Genomic DNA, 22,751 nt, shown 5'->3' with positions numbered 1-22,751 from the left:
TAAATGCCCAATGAGGCATGTTCTCACATGTCATCAGACACGAGGTGAATCCCCGTCCAAACAGTGGAAGAGCCGACAGGAGGACACTTGATGGCCGTCCTCTCTGACCCTTCTGCTCCAGGCTTGTATTTGCACTCACTGTTTACTGCTGTTTTTCACACTCTTATCACACAGGAAGTGGTCTGACGTTATACTTCGTTGGCTGCTAGAGACCCATATCTGCTCTGTGGTTGATCCTAAATCGTCTGCACCACTTTCTGCTAATGTGCGCATTCAGCTTTATCAACCTTTTTTGTTTAGTATCGTCTGAGTTGCGGATTGCCCAACGCTGTGGCAGAATTTCCCCTTGCACGGCACACGAACTGTGAGGTAACTTTCATACCGAACTGACTTGCTGAGAATCATTTCGGAGAAATGGATTTCCACTTCACTTGTTTCACGAACCATAAACCATGAGTAACTCTTTCGAATTGAAGATTTCAAGCACAAAACATATGATCTCTTTCTAAATGCTTCAAGATTAAACGACCAAAAGTGTATGAAGTACTCCAACTACAATATTACAGGTAAGCTTACGTATCAAGACATGAATTCTAATAGAATAAAACTGACCGTATAGCCACATATTAACACGATACTTAATGCACATGTTGCTCTGTAATTTTACTTTGTGAAGTAATTTAAATACTAGTATTTGTTCATTTGTATTGCTTCCTATTGTCCTGCTGTTCGTGTTAATATCTCCATTCCCTTATCGCCGGGATCTTTTAAACCTGAGGAGTGAACAGAATCTTTTTTTGCAAAGTTGAGTAGTCATCTTTTATTCAAATTTAGCTGCAGATTTCACTGACATTACACGGTATATGAAACAATATCCATATTTATAATCGCCTAAAATTAGGCTTAGCATAAGACAAAGGCCTTTGTCAGAAAACACATTATCTTTTAACTATATTATATACACATGCTTTTCTGAATCTTTTCTAAATCAAGACCCATCTCTTTTTGCATTAACTTTTTTAAAGTATTTCGGAAAAGATCTGAGAAAGTTTCGAAATGCTGTCTGTTCTTACGTCGAAGAGGTTGTTTACAATTCCCGCCTCTGCAGAGAAAAGCCGCCCTCTCATCACCACCAGGTGAAGGTGAGTTTGTGGAAGTAGTCGTAGCTCCTGGACAGGAAACTCTTCTCCCCCATGTGTGGCTCGATTCTCACCATGTAGCCCTGACTCTCGATGTCAATCTTCACGCAGTCTAGCACGTCCTTGGTGGATAGGGCATCCTTCCAGGGTCCGAATGTCACCACGGACACCTTGTCCGCCTCCAGGCTGCTGATGGCGTTATCATAGAAACCCAAGTCCTCCTCGGTCCGCAGCACGCAGATCATGATGGTGGAGTGGCGGGCGGCGATGGCCTCGGCTCTGGCGATACGAATCAGCACCTGGGGAGAAGATTGAGATTACTGCGTTCTTCATAGCCAAACAGCAAAAGCATCGAACAGCTGGAATCAGCTGCATTCACATGATTTAGAAGAAATCACTGGAACCGGATCCAACTGAGTGAATAATTAAGAAAATCGGAATGGTAATTCGGTGCGATTATCTCACTTGATAACATAAAACCTCGTCAGCTGTTTCCAAAGACTCCAACCAGAGTCTGTAAGGTATTCTGATGATGTCCGACCAACCGAAGATACATGGGAATCCTTTATAATTAGGCTCTGTTGTGAACCCTAATGCTGCACTCAAACCAAAAGTGTTGATAATATTCGCAACCCCTTTTGGTGTGAACACAGCATAAGGTAACAATCTCAGATATGTGTGCAACTATGACCTTGAACACTTTCCCAGATTCCCCCCCCCCCCCAAATCCATCCAAGTTAGTGACAGCAGGAAACAGAAGAGGGGTTGCTTATGGAGCATGAGCTCAGATTTCTTTCTCTTATACAGGTTCCTCTTCTTTTCTCTTCCGCTCATCCTGTAAAAAAATACTTGCAGAAACTCAAACTACAGACATCAGCACAAAAAAGGGTTAGAAGACTCAACCTATACGTAGATGTGACCTGATTTATATGTGTGTGGTGGGGAGACAGAAAGTCCACCAGCTGACCTCGATGTTTTCTTTGTAGTGTGGGACTCTGGAGAGAAACTGCTGCCTCCCCACCAGCTCTCCGAACAGCTGGGGAGTTTCCTCCAAGCGTTTGATCAGTGGTTGAATGTTGTAGTACATCGCCTCCCTGTGAACCTGCACATATATATAGGAAAGAAAAATATCTATATATATCTATACATATATAGATATATATATGTCTGTTTGTTACTCTTAAATGAACATTCAGACCTCCTTGATGTTCCCTGCGGGCAGCCGCTCCGACCTCAGGAACTCGAGAACGGCCCCGAAGTGGGCACCGTCCCGGTCGATGAAGACTCGGCCCTGCGCGTCGCAGAACGCCTCGGTGGTCCGTCTGGTGAGCAGCTCGGCCAGCTTGGAGTTCGGGTGCTTCCTGAGCGTGCTCAGAGAAGTGCTGAACAGCTGGCCCCCGACGTTTAACTGCACGACGGAAGAGTGCTGAAGGGGGGGGGGTTCAACAAAATGGTCTATGCTGACTTTTTATTGAAATTACTTTTTGTGACTCCTCCATCGGTGCTTTTTCAAATAATAGAATAAAGATAATTGCAATCACTTTCAAGTAGACCAGATGAGCAATCACTTTGTTGGAACAATGCAAATGACACTGGCAAAGAAATAGATTATTGTGGCTCCAATTAACCTGTTTTGATTTGGAAATGTTTACAAGATAATAACTATAAGTGCAACCTGTAAACAACTAAACAAAACAAGTTCAAATATTTGGCAATAAAGAGTTTTACACTGCATACATTTTAAAAACAATAACCTGTGCAAAACAAAAAATGAGTGCAGATATGTGTGTCTAATAGTCAGTATTTGTCTTAGTGGCTGCAATGAGGGAGCTTTCCACTACAAATCATTTTAAAACGGGCATGATAAGGCGACTCTCCATTCATGCTCAATGTAGAACTTTTGTTTTGAAGGGCAACAGCAGAAAAAACGGTCTGACAGATTGTTTTTTTGTGTGCAAAACGCCCAGAATCAGCGAGTCTTGGCTGTTGCGCATGCGCAAGTGTAACCTGTTACCGGCGTAACGTAAACATGTACACGAAGACACAGGCATTTCAACAGTATGTATTAATGACTTAGTTTTACGTAAGTGTACTTTGAACTTGAGTAATATATGAAGTTATCAATAAAGGTCTTTCTGCATTTCATCCTGCGGCCCAGTTTGAGAATCACTGGTTTAGACTTTATGAGAAGTGCTAAATGTCAGAGGATTTATGTCCTGCCGGAGGGTCTCACTCACCACCTCCAAATAGTTGTATATATGTAACGGATACACATGCATTTCAAAAGTTAAATGAGATGGGAATAACTATGCAGTTTCTCAGGAAGGAGTCCACAGTTGTTTTTGTACTTTAAATTTTTGCTTCAAAATCATTTTAATAAGATGTAGTGCGTACTTCTGGGTTCAATGATACTGAAGAGAACCTCAAGACGTCTTGACATTTCATAATGGAAATTAAAAGCCAGGGAAAACGCATGTATACCTGCACTCAAGAGCTAAATAACACCTCAGTGACTTTAACACGCGACCACGAGCACACAAGACAAGGGCGTCAGCAGGACGATAAGAGCTTAGTAGTTTAGTGCCTCTGCTGTCCGGCTGGAACACACCCACAGCAAGATCTACTTTGTCCAACTAAAAACCCTGACTGCAGTGCTCTTGTCATATGTTTTTAAAGAGGGGAAATCAATACATGAATCGTAAAAGCTGAATGACAGAAAAGGTGGAATGTAAACCATGAAGTAGTCTGGAAGAGCATCCACCACTACGCATATCTGAAGTGTAGTTTGTGGAGAGGACAACACAATGCAATAAAACACTCATATTGTGGCGCGATACAATTCTTATACAATCCATTTGATCAAATTAAATACAGAAGAGCGTAATAAATTCAACAACTTCATTTAAAAACAATGCCTTTAAGTTATTTGTACCAAAACAGCTTATAAATTCAGCTGAACTTTTAAACTATAGTTTTACACAGGTGAAAAGTAAAGGAAGTACATTTCGCTCAGTACTTGAGTGGAACTATAATTAATTTACTTATATTCTACTACCCTTAATAAGTATCTTTTCTACTCCACATTTTTATCCAATTCTACAGTCAACTATTTGAAGTGGACAAAACGTTCCCTCTGTGCTACAATTTAAGCGTAAATGATCTTGCAGTCCGAGACACTTTGTTTTCCGTCTCGCCTGAATAAATCCGCAGTTTCCCCTTTGATTCCTGTGGCCGTTAAAACCGGCGGAAACGACCGATTCACACGTGAATATTGCCAAAAAAGCAAATAAATAAGCAGGGTACACTGGGCTCTTTACGAGTCCTAAACTCGGTGCGGTCGAACCCGTGCACGCTTACATCCGTGTCGGGCTGACGACAGGTGTTCAGCTCCCACTGCTCGACTAAACATCCAAGCCACCATATTAAAAGTTACGGTTTTCTTACTGGATTTGCAGGCAGAGACTGCTTCTCAGATGATTTGTAATCCGGCAGACTCATCTTGGCCCGTGCATGAGGTGGCTGGGAGCCGATTCCTTTTTAAACTGCTCGACGGGTAGGGGGTGGGGGGCGGGGCCTAACCCGGACCTGACGCTTTAGAGCTGAGATGAATCACTCAGTATAATCAGACCGTTATCATGGACTGAGTCACGTTTGTTTCATTACACCAATTAGACAGCAAAAAAAACCTTGGCTGACTGAAATGTATTTCTTAGTTTTCATCTTTGTGTTTTGACCGTGACTAATGCGATCCATGATGTACTGCCACAACAATGCCATCTTGGTGTGATGAAAAAGTTAATTCAAGGCATCAAGAGCATGTACATGGATGCTTCACGAAAGGTTCAATCAAAATATAAAAGGTACTTCATTGTAGTGTGAAGGACTAACCGTCAACATGTTCTGCACACAACTACACAGCAGCTAATTAAACATGGCAATTTTTACAAAAATTATTGTGTAGATATTTTATGTTAAGAAAGAGTGCTGTCCTGCCAAGTATGAGATTATATTTATACCGTGCAAAAAACAACATTGCTGTTTAGCCAACTGACTTTGAAATTCTCCAACTTTTAAAGACCATGCGAACATAAATAAATTGACCACAACATGGAAGTGTGTTTTCCAGAATTTATTGTTTTTGTACACAAAAATCAGAGTCTTGCTTCCATCTGGTGGCACGCTTGAAACCCTAAAAGAGACAAAAAAAACAACCAGAGTTAAACGTATATTACGCTACACATTTTGTTTATCTGTAGTTTGGGTAGAATTTATTGGTAATTTAGTTGCTGTTTGAGCACATTCAACTTGCTTTGGTCGTTATGGCCATGTTATCGACGAACCCGTATTAAAGAGTTAGATCTTGTGCTGCCTCAACCCTTCTCAGACAAATGCCTCAATATCTTCAACCAAGGAGGATTCTCTGGCTCTGAGGGACTGGAGCAGAACCACAGAACGTGAATCTGAACCAGAAACCCCCAGAACCAGAGGCCTGTTCCGACTCGTCATCGTATCATCACTGAAGGGCCAACACCAGACTACACGTTTACCGTTGTCTTTGACAGAACATGTGATTTGGTGGAAAACTCGTTGTTCTGGTTTAGCAGTAATCATTTACAATTGTTAATTGGAAAGTTTGAGAGAAAAAAAACATCTGTCCTAGCAATTACTACAACTGTCAGCATTTGTATATTTCTTTTAAATGTATCTGGTTATTCTACACTGAGAAATACATAGTAAAAATGCGTTGAGTTTTGACTGATTCCTACACTGACTGCAGATCCTGAAATGATTCTGTGGTGGCCATTATATAAAAACAATTACACTGCAATACTCAACACCACTTCCATAACATATTTATTGCTACTGCCTCGTCACATCATGAGCCCAGCCTGCTGCTGATGGGACCATCTCTTACCCTCTTATGCAGTGGGTACAGGAGTTCCCTGGGGCATGGGGGGCGCCTCTGGCTTGGCCCCCTTCTGCTCAGACGTGGGCGTGGTAGGGAGCTGCTCTTCCTTGGGCTCCACAATGCTGACGTGGTCGGGCAGGGGCTTCTTGGGGCCAATCTTACCGCTGGGGTCCCAGGGCAGCATGATTTTGACCTTGATGCCCAGCACACCTGAGGATGACCATGAAGCGCATCAATAAACACGTTTTAGCAAACGAACCAAGGCTATGAAGTAGAGTCAGAAGAAAAATGCACTCCCCTTCGAAATATAATTTGGTTTGGTTTCAGTAGCAATGAATTCATGACAGGCAAAGGATTTTGCCAAATGTCAAACATCAAAGTAATTGTGCATTTCCTTCAGGCTGCTGCCGTCTGCCTGTCTAGATGGACTCACCCTGCCTGAGCAGGACGTGGCGGACGGCTGTGTCGACGTAGTAGTTGACGGGGTCTCCACTGTGGATCATCAGGCCATCCACAAACTTCATGGACTTGGCCCTCTGACCCCTCAGCTTTCCGGACACCACAACCTCGCAGCCCTTAGCACCGCTCTCCATGATGAACCTCAGAACACCATAGCATGCCCTGAAAAAAGATCACAAGGTCGCTGTAGATACAGGCACCAGTAGTTTGGATGTAATTTAACATCTATACTTAATTAGTTTGGTTCCCTCAATTGACTTTACCACTACGCTACATTTAGCAAGTGAGTGTTGCCTCAACCCTTCTCAGACAAATGCCTCTTTGTCTTCAACCAAGAAAGACTCCCAGCTCTGAGGGACTGGAGCAGAACCACAGAACGTGAAACTGAGCCAGGAACCCCCAGAACCAGAGCCCTGTTCCGACTCGTCATCGTGTCATCACCGAAGGGACAAAAACAAACTCTGAACCAACGTTACCCTTACTGTTAATACACACCGACTCCATCCAACAGAGACCGAGCTGTGTTTTCTATAGTTCAAGTTTATTTTTTTCTCATTAAGTGAAGCATAATCTGCACAGACAACCGTTTAAAATCACAAATACCCCGCTGTATATGCATTTTGAACTTTACCATATCTACTTAGATTGATCAAGGCTCCCAGTCTGTCTGTGAGCTCGCTTTTTTCACTACTGGCAGATTCTCCTCACTCGCTACAGTAGGCAGAGAAATAAAAATCAATGATTCAACACAAGGCCTACAAACACTGTTGCTTTCTACCTAGTGCCCACATAAACACCACTTTCTGTTGTGAATGTATTAGATAGTTTATGCAGAACAATGTCATACTTGCAGCTTCTGACGTGCAGGTGTATCCCCACTACATTTCAGAATTGTATTTATTTGTTTTGTCAGTTAATTTTATTTTGAGCCAAATATATTATCCATTAATATGAAACTAACATTTAGTTGGTCTGCTTATCAGTGCTTTCTCACATTTTAAAAAGAAGCGCTATCTTTTATCAGGGTTGCAAATTAGACTTGCAGGTAGATTTAGTTATCCGTGTGGTCTACATCACTATTCAGGGTTATTATCTAAACAACTTCCAGTAATTACGGGCTTGTTCGTAAACCTGCTTTTAGCACCTTTTAAAATCTCAGACTGGCAAAGTAACATTTCTGATATGATTTGAAGTACAGGATTATTAAAGCCGGACCCCTGCAGCGAAGAGATCCCGACAATCTTGCCAACGTTTGTTGTTGTATGCAACACATTTTAACTGCTGATGTTTAAAAAAAAGGCTGCCTGTCATGTATAAAATAAAAAACAGCTTTATGGATAAAGGAAGAGTTGATGGTTAACATGTCAAGTCAAGCAAGCACTGCTTACCTACGCACAGCCAGGCCTCCCAGCAGCTTGTAGCGCAGAGACTCTGCCTGAGCGATGGCACAAAGACCACGGGTGGCACAGAGGGAGAGGAAAAAAGAGAGAGTCGTGAAACAAAGAACCTGCTGGCAGGCAACCTGGTGCAGGCAAATACATTCATGTTTTCTAGACTTAACATGCACATAAGAAAAGATAACGACTCCAGAGATGTTATTTTATACACGCGTTTGTCCTGACACTTTGACCCTTCTCAGACAAATGCCTCGCTCGGTATCTTCATGTGAAGAGGACTCCCTGATCTGAGGAACTGGAGCAGAACCACAGAACGTGGCCCTGAACCAGTAACCCCCAGAACCGGAGTCCCATTTCCGTCTCGTCATCGTATCATCACTGAAGGGAGGCCATTTAAGATTTGAAAACATTTGCAGCTGCATCATTTCTCAATATAAATAGCAGGTGTTGTAATATTTTACTACAGTAACAATCTATTACAGTGTGTTGTACAGTTATCAACTTTTGTCCAAGCATTAGCTGGACGAGCAAAAGAAGGTCACAATTTAACAGTGCCTTGTCGCCCGGAACATTTTGATAAGATTTGGATGCAATCAATTACCAATACTGTTGTTGATATCCATGTACGTACTAAACCACAATACATTGGTCTAAACTAGTGGCATTACCACTGTTCTGCATTCATGTATTTTAGTGAGCACTTTACTTCATATTATTTGTATATTCTTACCTCCACGCTGCCCTCAGGGAAACCAAACCGCTTCTGGACCACAGCGGTCAGCTCTCTGATCCGAACGGCCCTTCTCTCCCAGAACATTCTGGGTCCTAAAGAGTTCAACACATGTACTGGATTTAGTTTTATCACATGCTACAATGAAAGCTAAACTAAAATGCATTAGGGCAAATATTAAAATCTAATTTGACAGAATATGGTCCTTGAATAATTTGTACAACCACCTCAGGTACTAACCCATGTAGAGTTTAGCCTTCACCTTTTGGTTCAAATGGACAGCAGTGATTTTTAGACAATCATTTTAACATCTAGATTACATTCAGCAGACAATTGTGCTGCTTCAACCCTTCTCAGACAAATGCCTGTGTCTTCAACTAAAAAGGACTCCCTGCTCTGAGGAACTGGAGCAGAACCACAGAACGTGAATCTGAGCCAGAAAACCCCCAGAACCAGAGCCCTATTCCGACTCGTCATCGTTTCTTCACTGAAGGGATACTGAACAAACACAATCTGTACAATAGTCTCTGCCATCTGATGTGAAATCTGCTTGATGGTGTTAAATGTCATGGTCGCAACTTATGTATACGTCTGTGTTTATTGCACAAATGAAAAGGGCTGGACACTCACCTTGTCGCCAGGATGATGATCTCAGTCCTGGTTGGGGTCACACGCACCTCCACACCAGAGTAGCCATCCTCCGCAAGCTCACGGGTCAGGAACTCGTTCAGCTCGGCTTTGAAGATACCGTCTGCGACGAACTGAGGAGAGAGGAGTAAAGCTGTAAAGCTGACTGAGCGAAACATGGGACTTGACAGACATTCACTGCATTAGGTCCCTCAGTGGCACTTAAATAGCACTTACTTATGGTACTTTTGTAGTTCGACTATGTTGAGGAAATGTTACTTCCTGTATTCTTGTTGTTCTTAGTTTGTACTCTAGGTTGAAATGCACTTATTGTAAGTCGCTTTGGATAAAAGCGTCTGCTAAATGACATGTAATGTAATGTAACGTATGTTATTTTATACACACGTTTGTGCTGACACTTTGACCCTTCTCAGACAAATGTCTCGGTATCTTCATGTGAAGAGGACTCCCTGATCTGAGGAACTGGAGCAGAATGTGGCCCTGAACCAGTAACCCCCAGAACCAGAGTCCCATTTCCGTCTCTTCCTTGTGTCATCACTGAAGGGAGGTCATTTAAGATTTGTAAACATTTGCAGCTGCATCATTTCTCAATATAAACTGCAGGTATTGTAATATTTTACTAGAGTAACAATGGTTCCTGACCCACTCACAGCATTACATCTCATGTTTCGCTGTCCTCAGACAAAGAACTATACAATGGTGTTTGATTCATCACTCTTAATACATGGAAACCAACCACACTATTGATGCTTCTAGTGAGTTAGTTTTAGGTTAGATCCAGTGAACGCAGTAAAAACACAAACTATAGGGACGCTCCACTGAGCACAAATTCCATTTTTAATAGTGAATTAATACAAATACAAGAGCTGTGAGTATCACAGAAAGAGGCCCAGAAGCAGGGTTATCGCATGTCAAGTTTTGGAAATGTAACGTGTATATTTAAAATAACTACTTAAACATCATGACTTGTAAGTTTTGCAGTACTCTAAGGCAACTCCCAACAGTTTTAGCCAAATACGATGTTAACGACACTCGTGAACAGTCATTTAATATTAACTAATGTTCTCCACCCTTTGTAGCCAATAAACGTTTCCATTACATGTGCACAGCGTCATTGTATACATTAGGTGTAGTTTTCTAAACTTGATACCGGTGTATTTAGTGTAAAGTTCGCCAACTTTAATTCGATCGCCGTTCATTTGGCTATGAAGCTAATGTCAGGCATGAAAACGGGTCAGGGGTGAAAATGGTGAGGAGGATAGGCGCGCGGGGGGGGGGGGGGGGGGGTGCTGGTGGTGACTTCCACGAACATCAATGTTGGACGTTGTATGATAATCTATAGGTCCTCCATTCTGACACCTAGTCAGTGATCGGGCCCTATAATACTATAATAATATTGTGGATAATATGGTCATTCATGAACCAACTTCCTTTTTGTTGTTTTTGGCGTGAACAAGTCTTCAAGTCTTGAGCTCTGCTGAGCCACGAGTCTGTTCCTCGAGTCTGTTCCTCGAGTCTGTTCCTCGAGTCTGTTCTGCCTCTACCTGGTTGTCACGATCTTCTATACCATACCTGCCATAAATATCATGATACAATACCATAAATACGATACTGGTATATTTATCTATAATAGTAATAAATAAAATATCAGTATGGTTCACTTTTTACCAACTTTTTCAACACTTAACAAATAGCAGTAATATTAGTATTAATACAGCAAGATATGAATGAAACTACATGGAGCCATCATAGCATTGATCAATGATTATACACTATGAGGCCGTTAGTCTCTGGCCAGAGGACACAGAGTTCATCAGGAAGAGCAGCTGTAGAGTTACAGAACTTTACAGACTGAACTTAAACATTTCACTTCTGGCATCTTTTTTTATTTTTATTTTTAAAGCCGACAATTCCGCCACTTAAGGCCCCTCGCTGTGAGCGCTGCGCTGCGCGTGCAAACAGCTCGACACGGAGCAGCGCGTGCGCTCTGATCGCTCTTTTAATGAAGTATTGAGACTAAAAATATGCTAAATCACATCGCTCTTAACGTACGGGTACTTTGTTAGCATCGCTCCACCGTGCAGCGCGACAGCAGCAGAAGTAGCGTCGAACATTCAAGCTAACCTAAACCACCAAACGCTGAAGACATCTTGACGCTGATTGGCCGAGACGCGACACGTGCCCATCAAAGATGTTTTATTGCGAAGAGCACCACTCCACATTTTCTCCGTGTCCCACTCCAATCTCATAAACGCCGGCCGGCCAATTGACCCCCCCCCCTACCCCAAAACAAAAACTCTTCGGATCTACACGATTCACGTAAGTCACCTATTTTGGTTTCAAAACGGCGAATTTCGCCGAAAGGTGAGGGATTCTCATGCCTGTAATGTTCAAGCTACTGCACATTTTAAAACAAACTCCTCAAGTGGACTCGCGCAGAGATATTTCAGAGTGGTTGAAAGTCTGATAAAATCAGTGATAAATACACAACCCAGGAGGGTTTTACAAGAGGTACGCGACTCGTGTCTGCGGGTAGCGGGTTGTAACTCGGAGCCGGCCCCGGTGGAGCCATGCTAGCGAGCCAAATGAGGACGCGGCGTCGGCGCCATCTGGATTAATCCTGTCCGGAGAATCCGTTTACAAGTTCGACTGACACCGGGACGAACACGTAGCGGTTGCATCCTGACATATATGAAGCCATTTGTATGTCAAATGTTTGTCTGTGAGAGTAAAATGGGGATGAAACAGCGCTCACCTTCCTCTTCTTGGAGATTTGCACCGCCATCTTCCAAAAGGCCGTTGACAGGAAAGGACCCCCGGAGGACACGGAGATGTATTTATACCAAAACGACCAACTTCCGGTGATGCCTTGCTCAGGCTGCTACTGGGACTTGTAGTTTTGTTAATCGATGCAAGCTGCCTGATTTCTTTATCTTTCTTTAGCCTAAAATTACAAACAAAGGACAACTTTAATGAAAGGAAGAAAATATGCATCCAACTAGTTAGTTCCCACATGGGTAACGAAATAGGAATAATGTGACATATAACTGTTTGAGCTACAACTCACCAGCAGCAGATTATTATTGGGATACTACGCAGTCATGTTCGTCATAATGTTAATAGCATCTATGCTAATGACATAGATGTTACTAGTTTTAAATACTAAAACAACCCTGAAGCAATTAGAGACAAAATAACATAAATAGTAATAGAATGATTACATATGTCACAATACGAAACTACAACTTTGCATACTATTTGGAGGTAGTCATCTTGGTATTCAAATTACAAGACACACGTCCATGTAACACTCCGCCCCCTCCCCACGATCAGGTGCTGTGCATGTCTGCTGCCAGCATGAAGAGGACACTCTCAACACCTGCAAGGCAACAGGCCCAGACAACATCCCTGGTCGTGTGTTGAAGGACTGCGCAGAGGAGCTTAAGGATGTCTTCACGGATGTCTTCAACACTTCTCTGAGACAAGCTGCCGTTCCATCGTGCTTCAAGGCCACCGCCATAAACCTGTGCAAAAGCAACCCACACCGTCCTTCATTGACTATCGTCCAGTGGCACTTACCCCCATAATAATGAAGTGCTTTGAACGCTATTCATGACACACTTCAAATGCATTCTCCCCCCCCCCCCCCCCACCCTGGATCCTTTTCAGTTTGCATAGCATGCCAAACGGTCCATTGAGGATGCAATCTGCTCTGCTCTCCATCCAGCCCTCACACACCTGGACACTAAGGACTCGTATGTGAGAATGCTGTTCATTGACTTTAGTTCAGCGTTCAACACCATCATCCCACAACAACTTGTCTGCAAACTTGACCAGCTGGGGCTCAACACCTCGCTGTGTAACTGGCTGCTGGACGTCCTGAGTGAGAGGCCACAAGCAGTACGGGTCGGCAACAACACCTCGAGCAGCATCACACTGACCACAGGGGCCCCTTAGGGCTGTGTGCTCAGTCCACTGCTGTTCAACTTGTTGACCCACGACTGTAAAACCATCTAAAGCACCAATCACATGGTCAAGTTTGCAGACTACACCACTCTGGTCGGTCTCATCACCAAGGATGATAAGACCGTCTATACAGGAAGGAGGTCAGCCTTCTAACCACATGGTGCGGAGACAACAACCTCCTTCTCAACAACAGCAAGACCAAGGAGATTGTTGTTGACTTCCGGAGAGGCCACACTGAACACCCACGGTGCTATCATCGAGAGAGTGAGCACCACCAGATTTCTGGGGGTGGACATCAGCGAGGACCTCTCGTGGACAGCCAACACCACATTACTGCTGAAGATAGCCCAGAGGCGCCTCTCCTCCGCAAGCTGAGGAAGGCAAGAGCTCCTCCTCCCATCATGTGCACCTTCTACCGTGGCACCATTGAGAGCCTCCGGATGGAATTATACACAGTATTAATGGCATTGGACACAATAACTTGTGGTTCTTCTACCTGTTGTGCTCCCTCAGTACAGAGTTGTCTGTTTACTCATGTAGACTATTGTGATGTGCTTTTTCATTTATTTTATGAATTCATGTGTTATTTGTTTTCATAACGATTTCTATATGAATAGATTATTTATTATAAAGGATTCTGGAATATAATAATTAATATATATAATATATAATATTAAAATGTGCTGAAGGTTTGCTTGAATACCACTGTTGGTCTCTAAAACGTTTTAACTCAAGGCAAATTGATTTTTGGATCAGAATATAATATCACAACATCCAGCTATAACACAGTTCCAGATGACGTCATTTTGCACACGGTCAAGCACAGACGAGACATCGCTGCTGTTTGAGCAGGAACACCTCACCAATTATCATTTTATGATGACAACCTGCACTTAGTTAATTTTGACTTAATACCTCAACATATTTAATGGAAACAATAGAGCGTACTTTATTAAGACAACAACTGTCAGGAAGCAAGTAGTGTTCGACTCTTTATCGTGTTTCACCGCAGCACCTCTGTGTTGATAGCGCTAGCCAGCTATAAGTTAATGATAGCTGCGAGCTAGCCCGTCTCAATACAATGTCTTGTTTTCATGCTACATTTTCAATTCTGCGGAGAAAAAACTGAGTCGTATCAAACGTGTATTCTTCGGGCTGTCATGCTCGCTTCAGTTTAACGTTTGTGTTGACTTTCAGCCGCTTTTTCGGCTGGTTAACGGTACTTCAGGACGCGTCCATCTTTGTCTCGATACAGTATTATAAGAACACAAGGTCATCCAGCGCATTACACGAACAAACCACTGCAGTTGTTACATTGGAAGCTACTTGACATAGTTGACCGACAATGTCAGTTTGATCAGATTACATTTGGTGCCGTGTGAACTAGTTAGTCCGCACTTTTACATATTTACATCTTATTCTGCTATTTCAGCGGTTTAAAACTTAATTCAGGACTATAAATGACCTCTAGACTTCACAAGGAAGCTAACGGTACACATTTGGACGCTGGTCTCTTCGTCATTATGCGTCCTGATTTGAATGTTTATATTCTGCTTTGTATGATCCGGGAACTCAAATAACTCGTGGACTGCACTGCTGGGTTTTGTTCCTTAACTTTGTGAGAGGCTGAAGACGGTGAAATGTGCCGTGAGCTCTGCTCTCCACTAGAGACAGAGACAGAGCTCCAGTTGTTGTCGTTCAGGGAGTTTTGAATCCTAGTTACATCACTTTTCCCCCTCCTCACAACTTCGTGACACGATATTTAAGAAACGACTTACTTTTATAAACATCATATAAATCCCAACGTGTCTACAAGTCGGGAATTATATTGATCGTGTTTCTACTTCCTATTGGACGACAGCGTACCACGTGTCCGGAAATAAACAAGAAGACAAATCTGCGAACACAAGTTTAAAATAAATATCACAAACGAAACAACTCCAGTGGTACATTATTACTATTGTACATTGTTCCTGTTTATAATGGTTCTAAACAAATATAAGTTCAGTTCCCGACCCATCAGTGAGATTGACTGTGTGTAGCATTGGGTCCTCCTCTGCTGCTGTGTCATGTTATCGCTTCTCGGCCTTTTGGCTAAGATCAAGTGTAGTATCTGTTCTTATCAGTTTAATATCTGATACGTCCCCTACCCGGGGACCATATATTAAATTGATTTTTGGAATAGGGAGATGGAATAGGGGCTTGCTCCGTCCACTCCACGCATCGACCTGGTATTGCAGTACCTCCAGGAACGGTGCACCCCCTAAATGTGTTTAAAATAATATAATTAAAACTACCACCAGGTCCCTCTGAGTTACATGACCTCGTCTTGCATACAGATTTTCATATGTGATGTTCAGATTCTCTATCTCTTTAAGTATGTGATGTAAGTTGCTGTTATAGACGTTTAGCTGGTGAGACAGACATAGGGTCTCATGTAATACATTGCTGCACTTCTCTCCAGATTTGAGGATACATGGAAAACATTTATTAATTTAATTACAACATCTGTTGTTAAACTTCATAATACTCATTTCCCAAGAGGGAACAATCTGACAGCTCTTGTGTGTGGTCTTGCATTAAAAGTTAAGTAATATAAGATATATCATTGTTATTATTTAGCTGTTGGCCAAACACAGAAACATACACTGTATATAACCAGTTGTCAATTCATCGCTAAACCTAAAGCAGTCTAATACAACAGACCTGCAATAAATCCTTCCTTCATGATCCTGTTCAGTCTATTGTAGAACTGTATTCTTTATATTTGCTGAACAACCAGCGTTGTTCATACTCCAGACCAGTAGATGTCAGTAGCGCACCAGCAGTGAACAAAGAAACAGGAAGTGGTTGTAATGTGAGCGAAGCAGAGAACATGTGATTATATTCTTTCTTCTGAATTTAAAATGTCGATCAAACTACTTTTAACAGCAGTTTTATTGAGCATAGTCTTATCTGACCTCCCTGTTGAACTGTTACTCATTTGTTGAAGATGAATAGATACAGCTGGCGATTTTAGGTTGGCTTTTGATATGTAAATACAGCATTGCATGGTGGGAAATTTGACCATAATGTCTCAAGTAAAATGTAAATAATCGTTGTCAACCATGTGTCCAAGTGTCCAGGAAAACAAAGTGCCGAGTGTGCCAAGACCTCCAGCGATCTACTGCAGTTTGTTTGTTAGCAGATCGCTAAATTCGGATTTCTTCCTACTTAGTATTCATTGTGTTGCAGCTCAACTTGTGATTGGTCGTCTACAGTCGAATCCGAAGATCTGATTGGAAGTCTACGGTCGATCTGACCAATCACAACGCTTAACTGTCGACAATCGGTGCGCACTTGACTGTAGACTTTGCACTACTGCAGACTGAGCTCTGCGAATTTCTCAAATGTAGAAATCTCGACTGCATAATTTGTGGTAGTGGGGGACTGCGTTCGCGCTCTCCCCTGATTAAAATGTGAAAAAATAAACATAAAGTTTGGCTTTATGAAATTAAACAAAACGGTCAATAATCAAAAGTTCAGAATTGTACTGTTGTGAAGCAGTTCGTGATTTTGGTGTGAAATAGTCTCTTGGTAAATTCAAATCAGTTCCTTCAATGTTATTGTATACACTTCCATATATTAGTTTGCCTTTGCATTATATTTATTCACTGGTAAAATGTTTACTCAACTGTTGGGACAATTATGTAAACAGTGATGGTTATAAATACTGTGAAGAATACATGAATTCAGTCTCACCAGGAACACTGTAGCTCAGCGCGGCAGGTAACGGTAGATTCGGAACGCTAAATTCGGATTTCTTCCTACTTAGTATTCATGTTGTTGCAGCTCGACTTGTGATTGGTCGTCTACGGTCGAATCCGAAGATCTGATTGGAAGTCTACGGTCGATCTGACCAATCACAAAACGTTATTGTCTACAGTCGCTGCGCACTTGACTGTAGACTTTGCAATACTGCAGACTCGAGCTCTGCTGTGTCTAAAATAATATCATTAAAACTACCAGCAGCTCCCTTAAAGTTATAATATGTTGTATTACTTGCAGTCTATGTAATGTTCAGATGTTCTAACTCTATTTAAAGTATGTGATTCAAATTGCTGTTATAGGTGTTTAATTGCTGAGTGAGACACTGGGTTTAATTTAATACATTAACAGTTCAGTAAAAAAATAAAACATTCATTGATTTATTCACACTGATTACATCGGTTGTTGGACTTCATAATACTCATTTTACAAGAGGAAACATTCTGACGCTCAGTTTTCTCTTGTGTGATTTCACACAAAGACTCAAATAATAAAAGTTAAGTAATCCAATACTTTTCATCCTTATTATTTAGCTGTTAGCCATACACAGAAACATACACTTTATATTCAACCAGTTGTCAATTCATCGCTAAACCTAAAGCAGTCTAATACAACAGACCTGCAATAAATCCTTCCTTCATGATCCTGTTCAGTCTATTGTAGAACTGTATTCTTTATATTTGCTGAACAACCAGCGTTGTTCATACTCCAGACCAGTAGATGTCAGTAGCGCACCAGCAGTGAACAAAGAAGCAGGAAGTGGTTGTGATTTTATTCTTTCCTCTGAATTTAAAATGTGGATCAAACTAATGTTAACAGCAGCTTGATTTAGCTTCGTCTCATCTGAACTCACTGCTTAACTGTTACAACAACAGTTACAAAAGTTAGTTGGAGATAAATCGATACAGCTGGTGAGTTTAGGCTGGTTTTTGATATGTAAATACAGCATTGCATGGTGGGAAATATGAGCATAATGTCTCAAGTAAAATGTAAATAATCGTTGTCATCCATGTACACTTAGCTTTCCTCCATATTGAATTCCCGTAGGTTATCAGGCCTTTTATAGTCTGTATAATTGTTAATATCTATATTTTCAGCCCCATCAGTCAACACGGTTTGTCTGTGAAAGAGTCCCCGACCTCGGACGTGTACAACTCATACTTACCTGGCAGGGGAGATACCATGATCAAGAAGGTGGTTCACCCAAGGCGAGGCTTGGCCATTGCACTGAGGCTAAGCTGACCTTTTTCTTCGGGGGTGCGCCGTACCGAAGTGCAATTCGCCTTCACGTGATTGGCTTAGAGTCTACGGTCGAAATGGGATCAGTGTCGCCCCCTGAAGGGCAAATTCTGCATTGTGGGACGAAGACGTCATGGTGCCTTCAAGTGTTTCATCTGCAGAGGAATAATCTAAACGGGCAGGATGGATAATGGCGCACCCAACTGGCCAAACTATGCATAAGCAGCAGAATTTTGTTATTCAAGAAATCAGTCTATATGTTCACAAATTAACATACTACAGAAAGCACACTGTCCTGAGGAATGTTATTACTGTACCGGTTTCTCTATGTGTCTATACACTGTGTACTACTATTGACTAACATTGTTATACACAGCTGCTTTACAGGAGACAGTGTAAACAGAGTCCAACCCGGCACTGGAAAGTATGCACACAAGATTCATGACATTTAGGGAATTGGAAGGAGTCCACTGGAGGAGTCTAGAGTCTAGAATAAGCCTCGCTGTTGACATCATCTGTATTGATTCTGTATGTGTGGAATTTGCCTTTTCATTTTGTAATTAGCTTTTTAATGGATTACTGTTGAAGCCATAATACAATTGTGCTATGAATACAGAATCTCAAGTTTATTTGTGTTGGCAAATTGTGTCATTAATTCAGGGGACTGTACAGTTTTTCCTATTAAAAACACTTTATTTAAAACAAAATGATACTTGTCACCTTTCTTTTCAAATTCAGGCAAATAGTTTTATATTTCTGAGGCTGTTTCATGTTTTGTTTTACAAAATGATCTGATGATATTGTAATATAAGCATATGCACTTATATGTGTAATCTGTCACTATATATCCATGTTCCTATTCTTCATGAAAACAAATACACCCCATATCAATATTCATTAGCTGATATTCCTCAACTCGATGTTACTGTAACACTTACCACTTTATTGAATGAAGGGCTTGAAATGGAGAACAGTCTGAAAAAACACTTTTAATTTAGATTGCATGACAATGTAAATGATTTACAATATGCACAAAAAAAGCATGACAATATAGAAACAAAATACTAAATACTAATACTAAAATACTAAATATACAGAGGAAACTAAATAGATACACAAGGCAGTGACTAAAGTGAATTTCAAGCCGGTTAAAGTGTCCAGGAAAACAAAGTGCTGAGTGCCAAGACCTCCAGCGATCTACTGCAGTTTGTTGTGCAGCCTGACAGCAGCGGGAAGGAAGGACTTGTGGTCTGCATGACAATGTAACATGTTTACAATATTCACAAGTATGTACATGACTCAAATATTTACAAGTGTGTGAGTGTGTGTATGAGAATCTAATTTGCAGTTATTGCTCCAGTTTCTTGTGTGTTGCTGCTACTGTCACGACAAATTTCCCCTTGGGGATTAATAAAGTATATATCTATCTATCTATCTATCTATCTATCTATCCACAACAGATGTGAAGTGTTCATAGCTGTTGTACACAGTTCTGTTCAGACCTTTGGATGTGGACATCAACTTGACAGGGCAGAAAGTCTTTTTTAAAATACTTTTTATGTCCCTGGGTCGCTTGTCCACAGCATGAACAGACTGGGAGACTCTGTACCCGCGACACCTTTAAGTCCACTGCTGAGGGCTGTTCCGCACCCTTCCGCTTGTACTGCGTAGACCTCGCCCAGTATGGCGGGCTCAGGCTGTTTCTGCCGGACAGTGGGATCAGGCTGTTTCGGCTGCTTGGTCCCTTCTGTAGGACAGGAACCCTGGGAATGGCTGCTCGTCTTTCCCAGACGTGCAGCCTCTTCAGAGTTGAGCAAGTCTAAGAAAATATTGTTTAGTGTTATTGTATTTTCTCGTAAAAGTTTTGATGTCTATTACTTATGTATCTCTCTTACCTTCCACAGCCTGGCTTGCAGCAACCAGTTCAGCCTCATCATTTGGCCATGATGACACATCACACCTGGTGCTAACCTGTGGTTAATGGACAACAAATGTAAAGTAACTATCAACATGTTATGACGTAGCAATTTTGAAATAAAAAAAATCTCCAAAGCACTTTAAATAATAAATAAATCAACCCTCACTTGGTCCTTCTCCTTGATGAACCTCCTGAACCTCTTCATCTGCACGCTGGTGATGTGGGTCACTGGTGTGTGCAGCCACCTCCTCACAGAACTGTGGGCCTTCTGAGTGAGCTCCCTCTGCTCAGCACTGACCTGCTCTGGCCGGTCCTCCTGGGCGAGGTACTGGCTGTAGAGCTCCCACATCTCCTGAAAGGTGTGATGCTCAAACCCTCTCTGGCCGTAGATACACCTGTCGATGTGGGCCTCAAGCAGACTGGAGACTTGTGTCAAGCTCTCTGCATCCTCGGTGAGGAAGTCCTTCACCCACTGGTTCCCCACCTTTCCCTTTGTCTGTGGGTTTGTTGTCTCCAGTCTGTGCTTGTCCAGCATGCTGGAATCATATACATCAACTTAGTACTTGTATCATTAATATCACTGAGATAATGTGGGAAGATTAATAAACACGGATGATAGTTTTGTTGAAACATATATACAGATAATTTATTTTAAGCATGCCATATGCATTGTACTTAAAATGCATGATGATGGTATTAATATAATAAAGATAATATAACATGCTTACTACTTCATGTAGCCCACATCGTTGGCCACGAGCCAGTGGAACGGTGCATTTCCATACTGGCCGAATGGAACCACCAGCTTTCCCAGGCACAGCTGACGAGATGGAGCGGGACGCCTTCTGCTCGAAGAAGCTTCTTGGCGTGGACCAGGGCCAAGGTCGGGTAGAGCAGCTCCTGTGGGGGGTTGGGGAAGACCTTTCTTTTCTCCCTGTAGTCCCGGGCCTCTTTGGTGGCGATGATGACGGCCTGCTGACGATGTCCAGGAGCATCTGGGTTGACGATCCGTATGATGGGGTTCGCCATTTTCTAAAGTAACTCAAAGACACTTGTAGAGAAACACCACTACAACAAAATAGTGTTATTATTGTTAGACGAGGTATTGTTATGTTATAATCATTAATTACGAATACAACAATGAACGTCAGAGTACAATAGGCCACAATATTGCCCTGATTACAGCTCCTCAGAATAGAGATCTCTGGGAGAGAGTTATTCTCATGTTATAACTCATATATCATAATAATAACTCCTGGGCCGACGAGAAAGACTGATTCCACTGAAATGTTATGGACGTTTTCAGCTTGTTTTATGGTACATTCATGGCAAAAACATTCAAGTGTGCATGCAATCTTACCAGTAAGATATCAGAAATATGGAACTACTTTTATTCCATATTCTGTATCTCACGTCATATCCACAGCCTGGGAAGAAGTGCAGCCTTCCAGATAACACTGGAGACAAAAAACACGCTGACAGAAGTAGTTGTAGCTCTTAAATGCTCTTGTCTTGGTTATTTATTAACACTCCTACTTCATGCAGGTGTTTCTGAAGGCAGGGAACAATATAAACCTTCCAAAATACTGTCTGCCTAACTTCTAAAACACTGGATAATAGTTGATGATCAGCTGATTAGTGAGTGACGGGTTATTTATGGATGCAAAATTGAATTTTGCGTTGTTAATAATGACTGGAGAGATTGATTCTCTTTAGAGACCCGAGACAACGTAACCGGACCCGGCGCGCGCTCAAGCACGCGAACAGTGTGCTCAGAGTTAACGGGTTAAAACAATGTGGATATTGACAGTAGTGAATATAGCAAATAAAATCTATACTTTATGAGGTATGTTATCGAGACGTTAACCGTGAACTAGTAGTAGGGCAAAGTCACGGCAGCTTGTGTTGAAGGATAGCGAGCTAGCTAACGACTCGGTCCACGACCAAAAGACAGTTGGGGAAATTATGTAAACAGTGATGGTTATAAATACTGTGAAGAATATATGAATTCAGTCTCACCAGGAACACTGTAGTTCAGCGCGGCAGGTAGCGGTAGATTCGGAACGCTAAATTCCGATTTCTTCCTACTTAGTATTCATGTTGTTGCAGCTCGACATGTGATTGGTAGTCTACGGTCGAATCCGAGGATCTGATTGGAAGTCTACGGTCGATCTGACCAATCACAACGCTTAACTGTCTACGGTCGACTGTAGACTTTGCACTACTGTAGACTCGAGCGCGTTCTTCTCAAATGTAGAAATCTCGACTGCAAAATTTGTGGTAGTGGGGGACTGCGTTCGCGCTCTCCCCTGATTAAAATGTGAAAAATAAACATTACGGTTCGCTCTATGAAATTAAACCAAACGATTAATAATCAAAAGGTCAGAATTTGACTGCTGTGAAGCAGTTAATGATTTTGGTGTGAAATAGTCTCTTGGTAAATTCAAATCAGTTCCTTCAATGTTATTGTATACACTTCCATATATTAGTTTGCCTTTGCATTATATGTATTCACTGGTAAAATGTTTACTCAACTATT

General features: G+C 41.9%; 3 protein-coding genes, 5 non-coding genes and 1 pseudogene across 8 annotated transcripts; 2 read left to right on the top strand and 7 right to left on the bottom strand.

Annotated features, from left to right (window-relative positions):
• Nucleotides 1–805: 805 nt before the first annotated feature.
• On the bottom strand, nt 806–4,666 carry kctd14 (potassium channel tetramerization domain containing 14). Its single transcript, XM_056441267.1, has 4 exons — nt 4,584–4,666; nt 2,338–2,565; nt 2,107–2,241; nt 806–1,438 (listed from the first exon to the last, which is right to left on the bottom strand). Exons 1-4 carry the CDS (start codon nt 4,635–4,637, stop codon nt 1,127–1,129), a joined length of 729 nt encoding a protein of 242 aa, XP_056297242.1. The 5' UTR covers nt 4,638–4,666; the 3' UTR covers nt 806–1,126.
• Nucleotides 4,667–5,253: 587 nt separating this feature from the next.
• rps3 (ribosomal protein S3) lies at nt 5,254–12,137 on the bottom strand. The gene is given in 8 exon segments (XM_056441002.1): nt 5,254–5,328; nt 6,055–6,258; nt 6,482–6,669; nt 7,896–8,014; nt 8,611–8,697; nt 8,699–8,729; nt 9,265–9,395; nt 12,038–12,137. Coding segments are annotated over 7 exon segments (786 nt in total). The 5' UTR covers nt 12,068–12,137; the 3' UTR covers nt 5,254–5,328; nt 6,055–6,058.
• LOC130211436 (small nucleolar RNA SNORD15) lies at nt 5,515–5,661 on the bottom strand. The gene has a single exon (XR_008835063.1). It is a non-coding gene; the product is annotated as a small nucleolar RNA SNORD15 (small nucleolar RNA).
• LOC130211438 (small nucleolar RNA SNORD15) lies at nt 6,808–6,953 on the bottom strand. The gene has a single exon (XR_008835065.1). It is a non-coding gene; the product is annotated as a small nucleolar RNA SNORD15 (small nucleolar RNA).
• Nucleotides 8,138–8,288, bottom strand: LOC130211441 (small nucleolar RNA SNORD15). Its single transcript, XR_008835068.1, has one exon. It is a non-coding gene; the product is annotated as a small nucleolar RNA SNORD15 (small nucleolar RNA).
• Nucleotides 8,983–9,127, bottom strand: LOC130211440 (small nucleolar RNA SNORD15). Its single transcript, XR_008835067.1, has one exon. It is a non-coding gene; the product is annotated as a small nucleolar RNA SNORD15 (small nucleolar RNA).
• Nucleotides 12,138–15,322: 3,185 nt separating the features above from the next.
• LOC130211409 (U2 spliceosomal RNA) lies at nt 15,323–15,513 on the top strand. Its single transcript, XR_008835044.1, has one exon. It is a non-coding gene; the product is annotated as a U2 spliceosomal RNA (small nuclear RNA).
• A 2,699-nt stretch (nt 15,514–18,212) lies between these two features.
• LOC130211404 (U1 spliceosomal RNA) lies at nt 18,213–18,336 on the top strand (annotated as a pseudogene).
• Nucleotides 18,337–19,263: 927 nt separating this feature from the next.
• On the bottom strand, nt 19,264–21,580 carry LOC130210575 (uncharacterized). The gene is made up of 5 exons (XM_056441001.1): nt 21,573–21,580; nt 20,941–21,244; nt 20,373–20,748; nt 20,190–20,265; nt 19,264–20,113 (listed from the first exon to the last, which is right to left on the bottom strand). The coding sequence occupies exons 2-5, from the start codon at nt 20,946–20,948 to the stop codon at nt 19,851–19,853; spliced, it is 723 nt and encodes a 240-aa protein (XP_056296976.1). The 5' UTR covers nt 20,949–21,244; nt 21,573–21,580; the 3' UTR covers nt 19,264–19,850.
• Between the last annotated feature and the right edge of the window lie 1,171 nt (nt 21,581–22,751).

This window comes from Pseudoliparis swirei, chromosome 20, assembly GCF_029220125.1.
Source record: "Pseudoliparis swirei isolate HS2019 ecotype Mariana Trench chromosome 20, NWPU_hadal_v1, whole genome shotgun sequence".
Taxonomy (NCBI): domain Eukaryota; kingdom Metazoa; phylum Chordata; class Actinopteri; order Perciformes; family Liparidae; genus Pseudoliparis; species Pseudoliparis swirei.
Note: the sequence above shows the minus strand (reverse complement) of the source record. Positions and strands in the feature narration are given on the sequence as shown.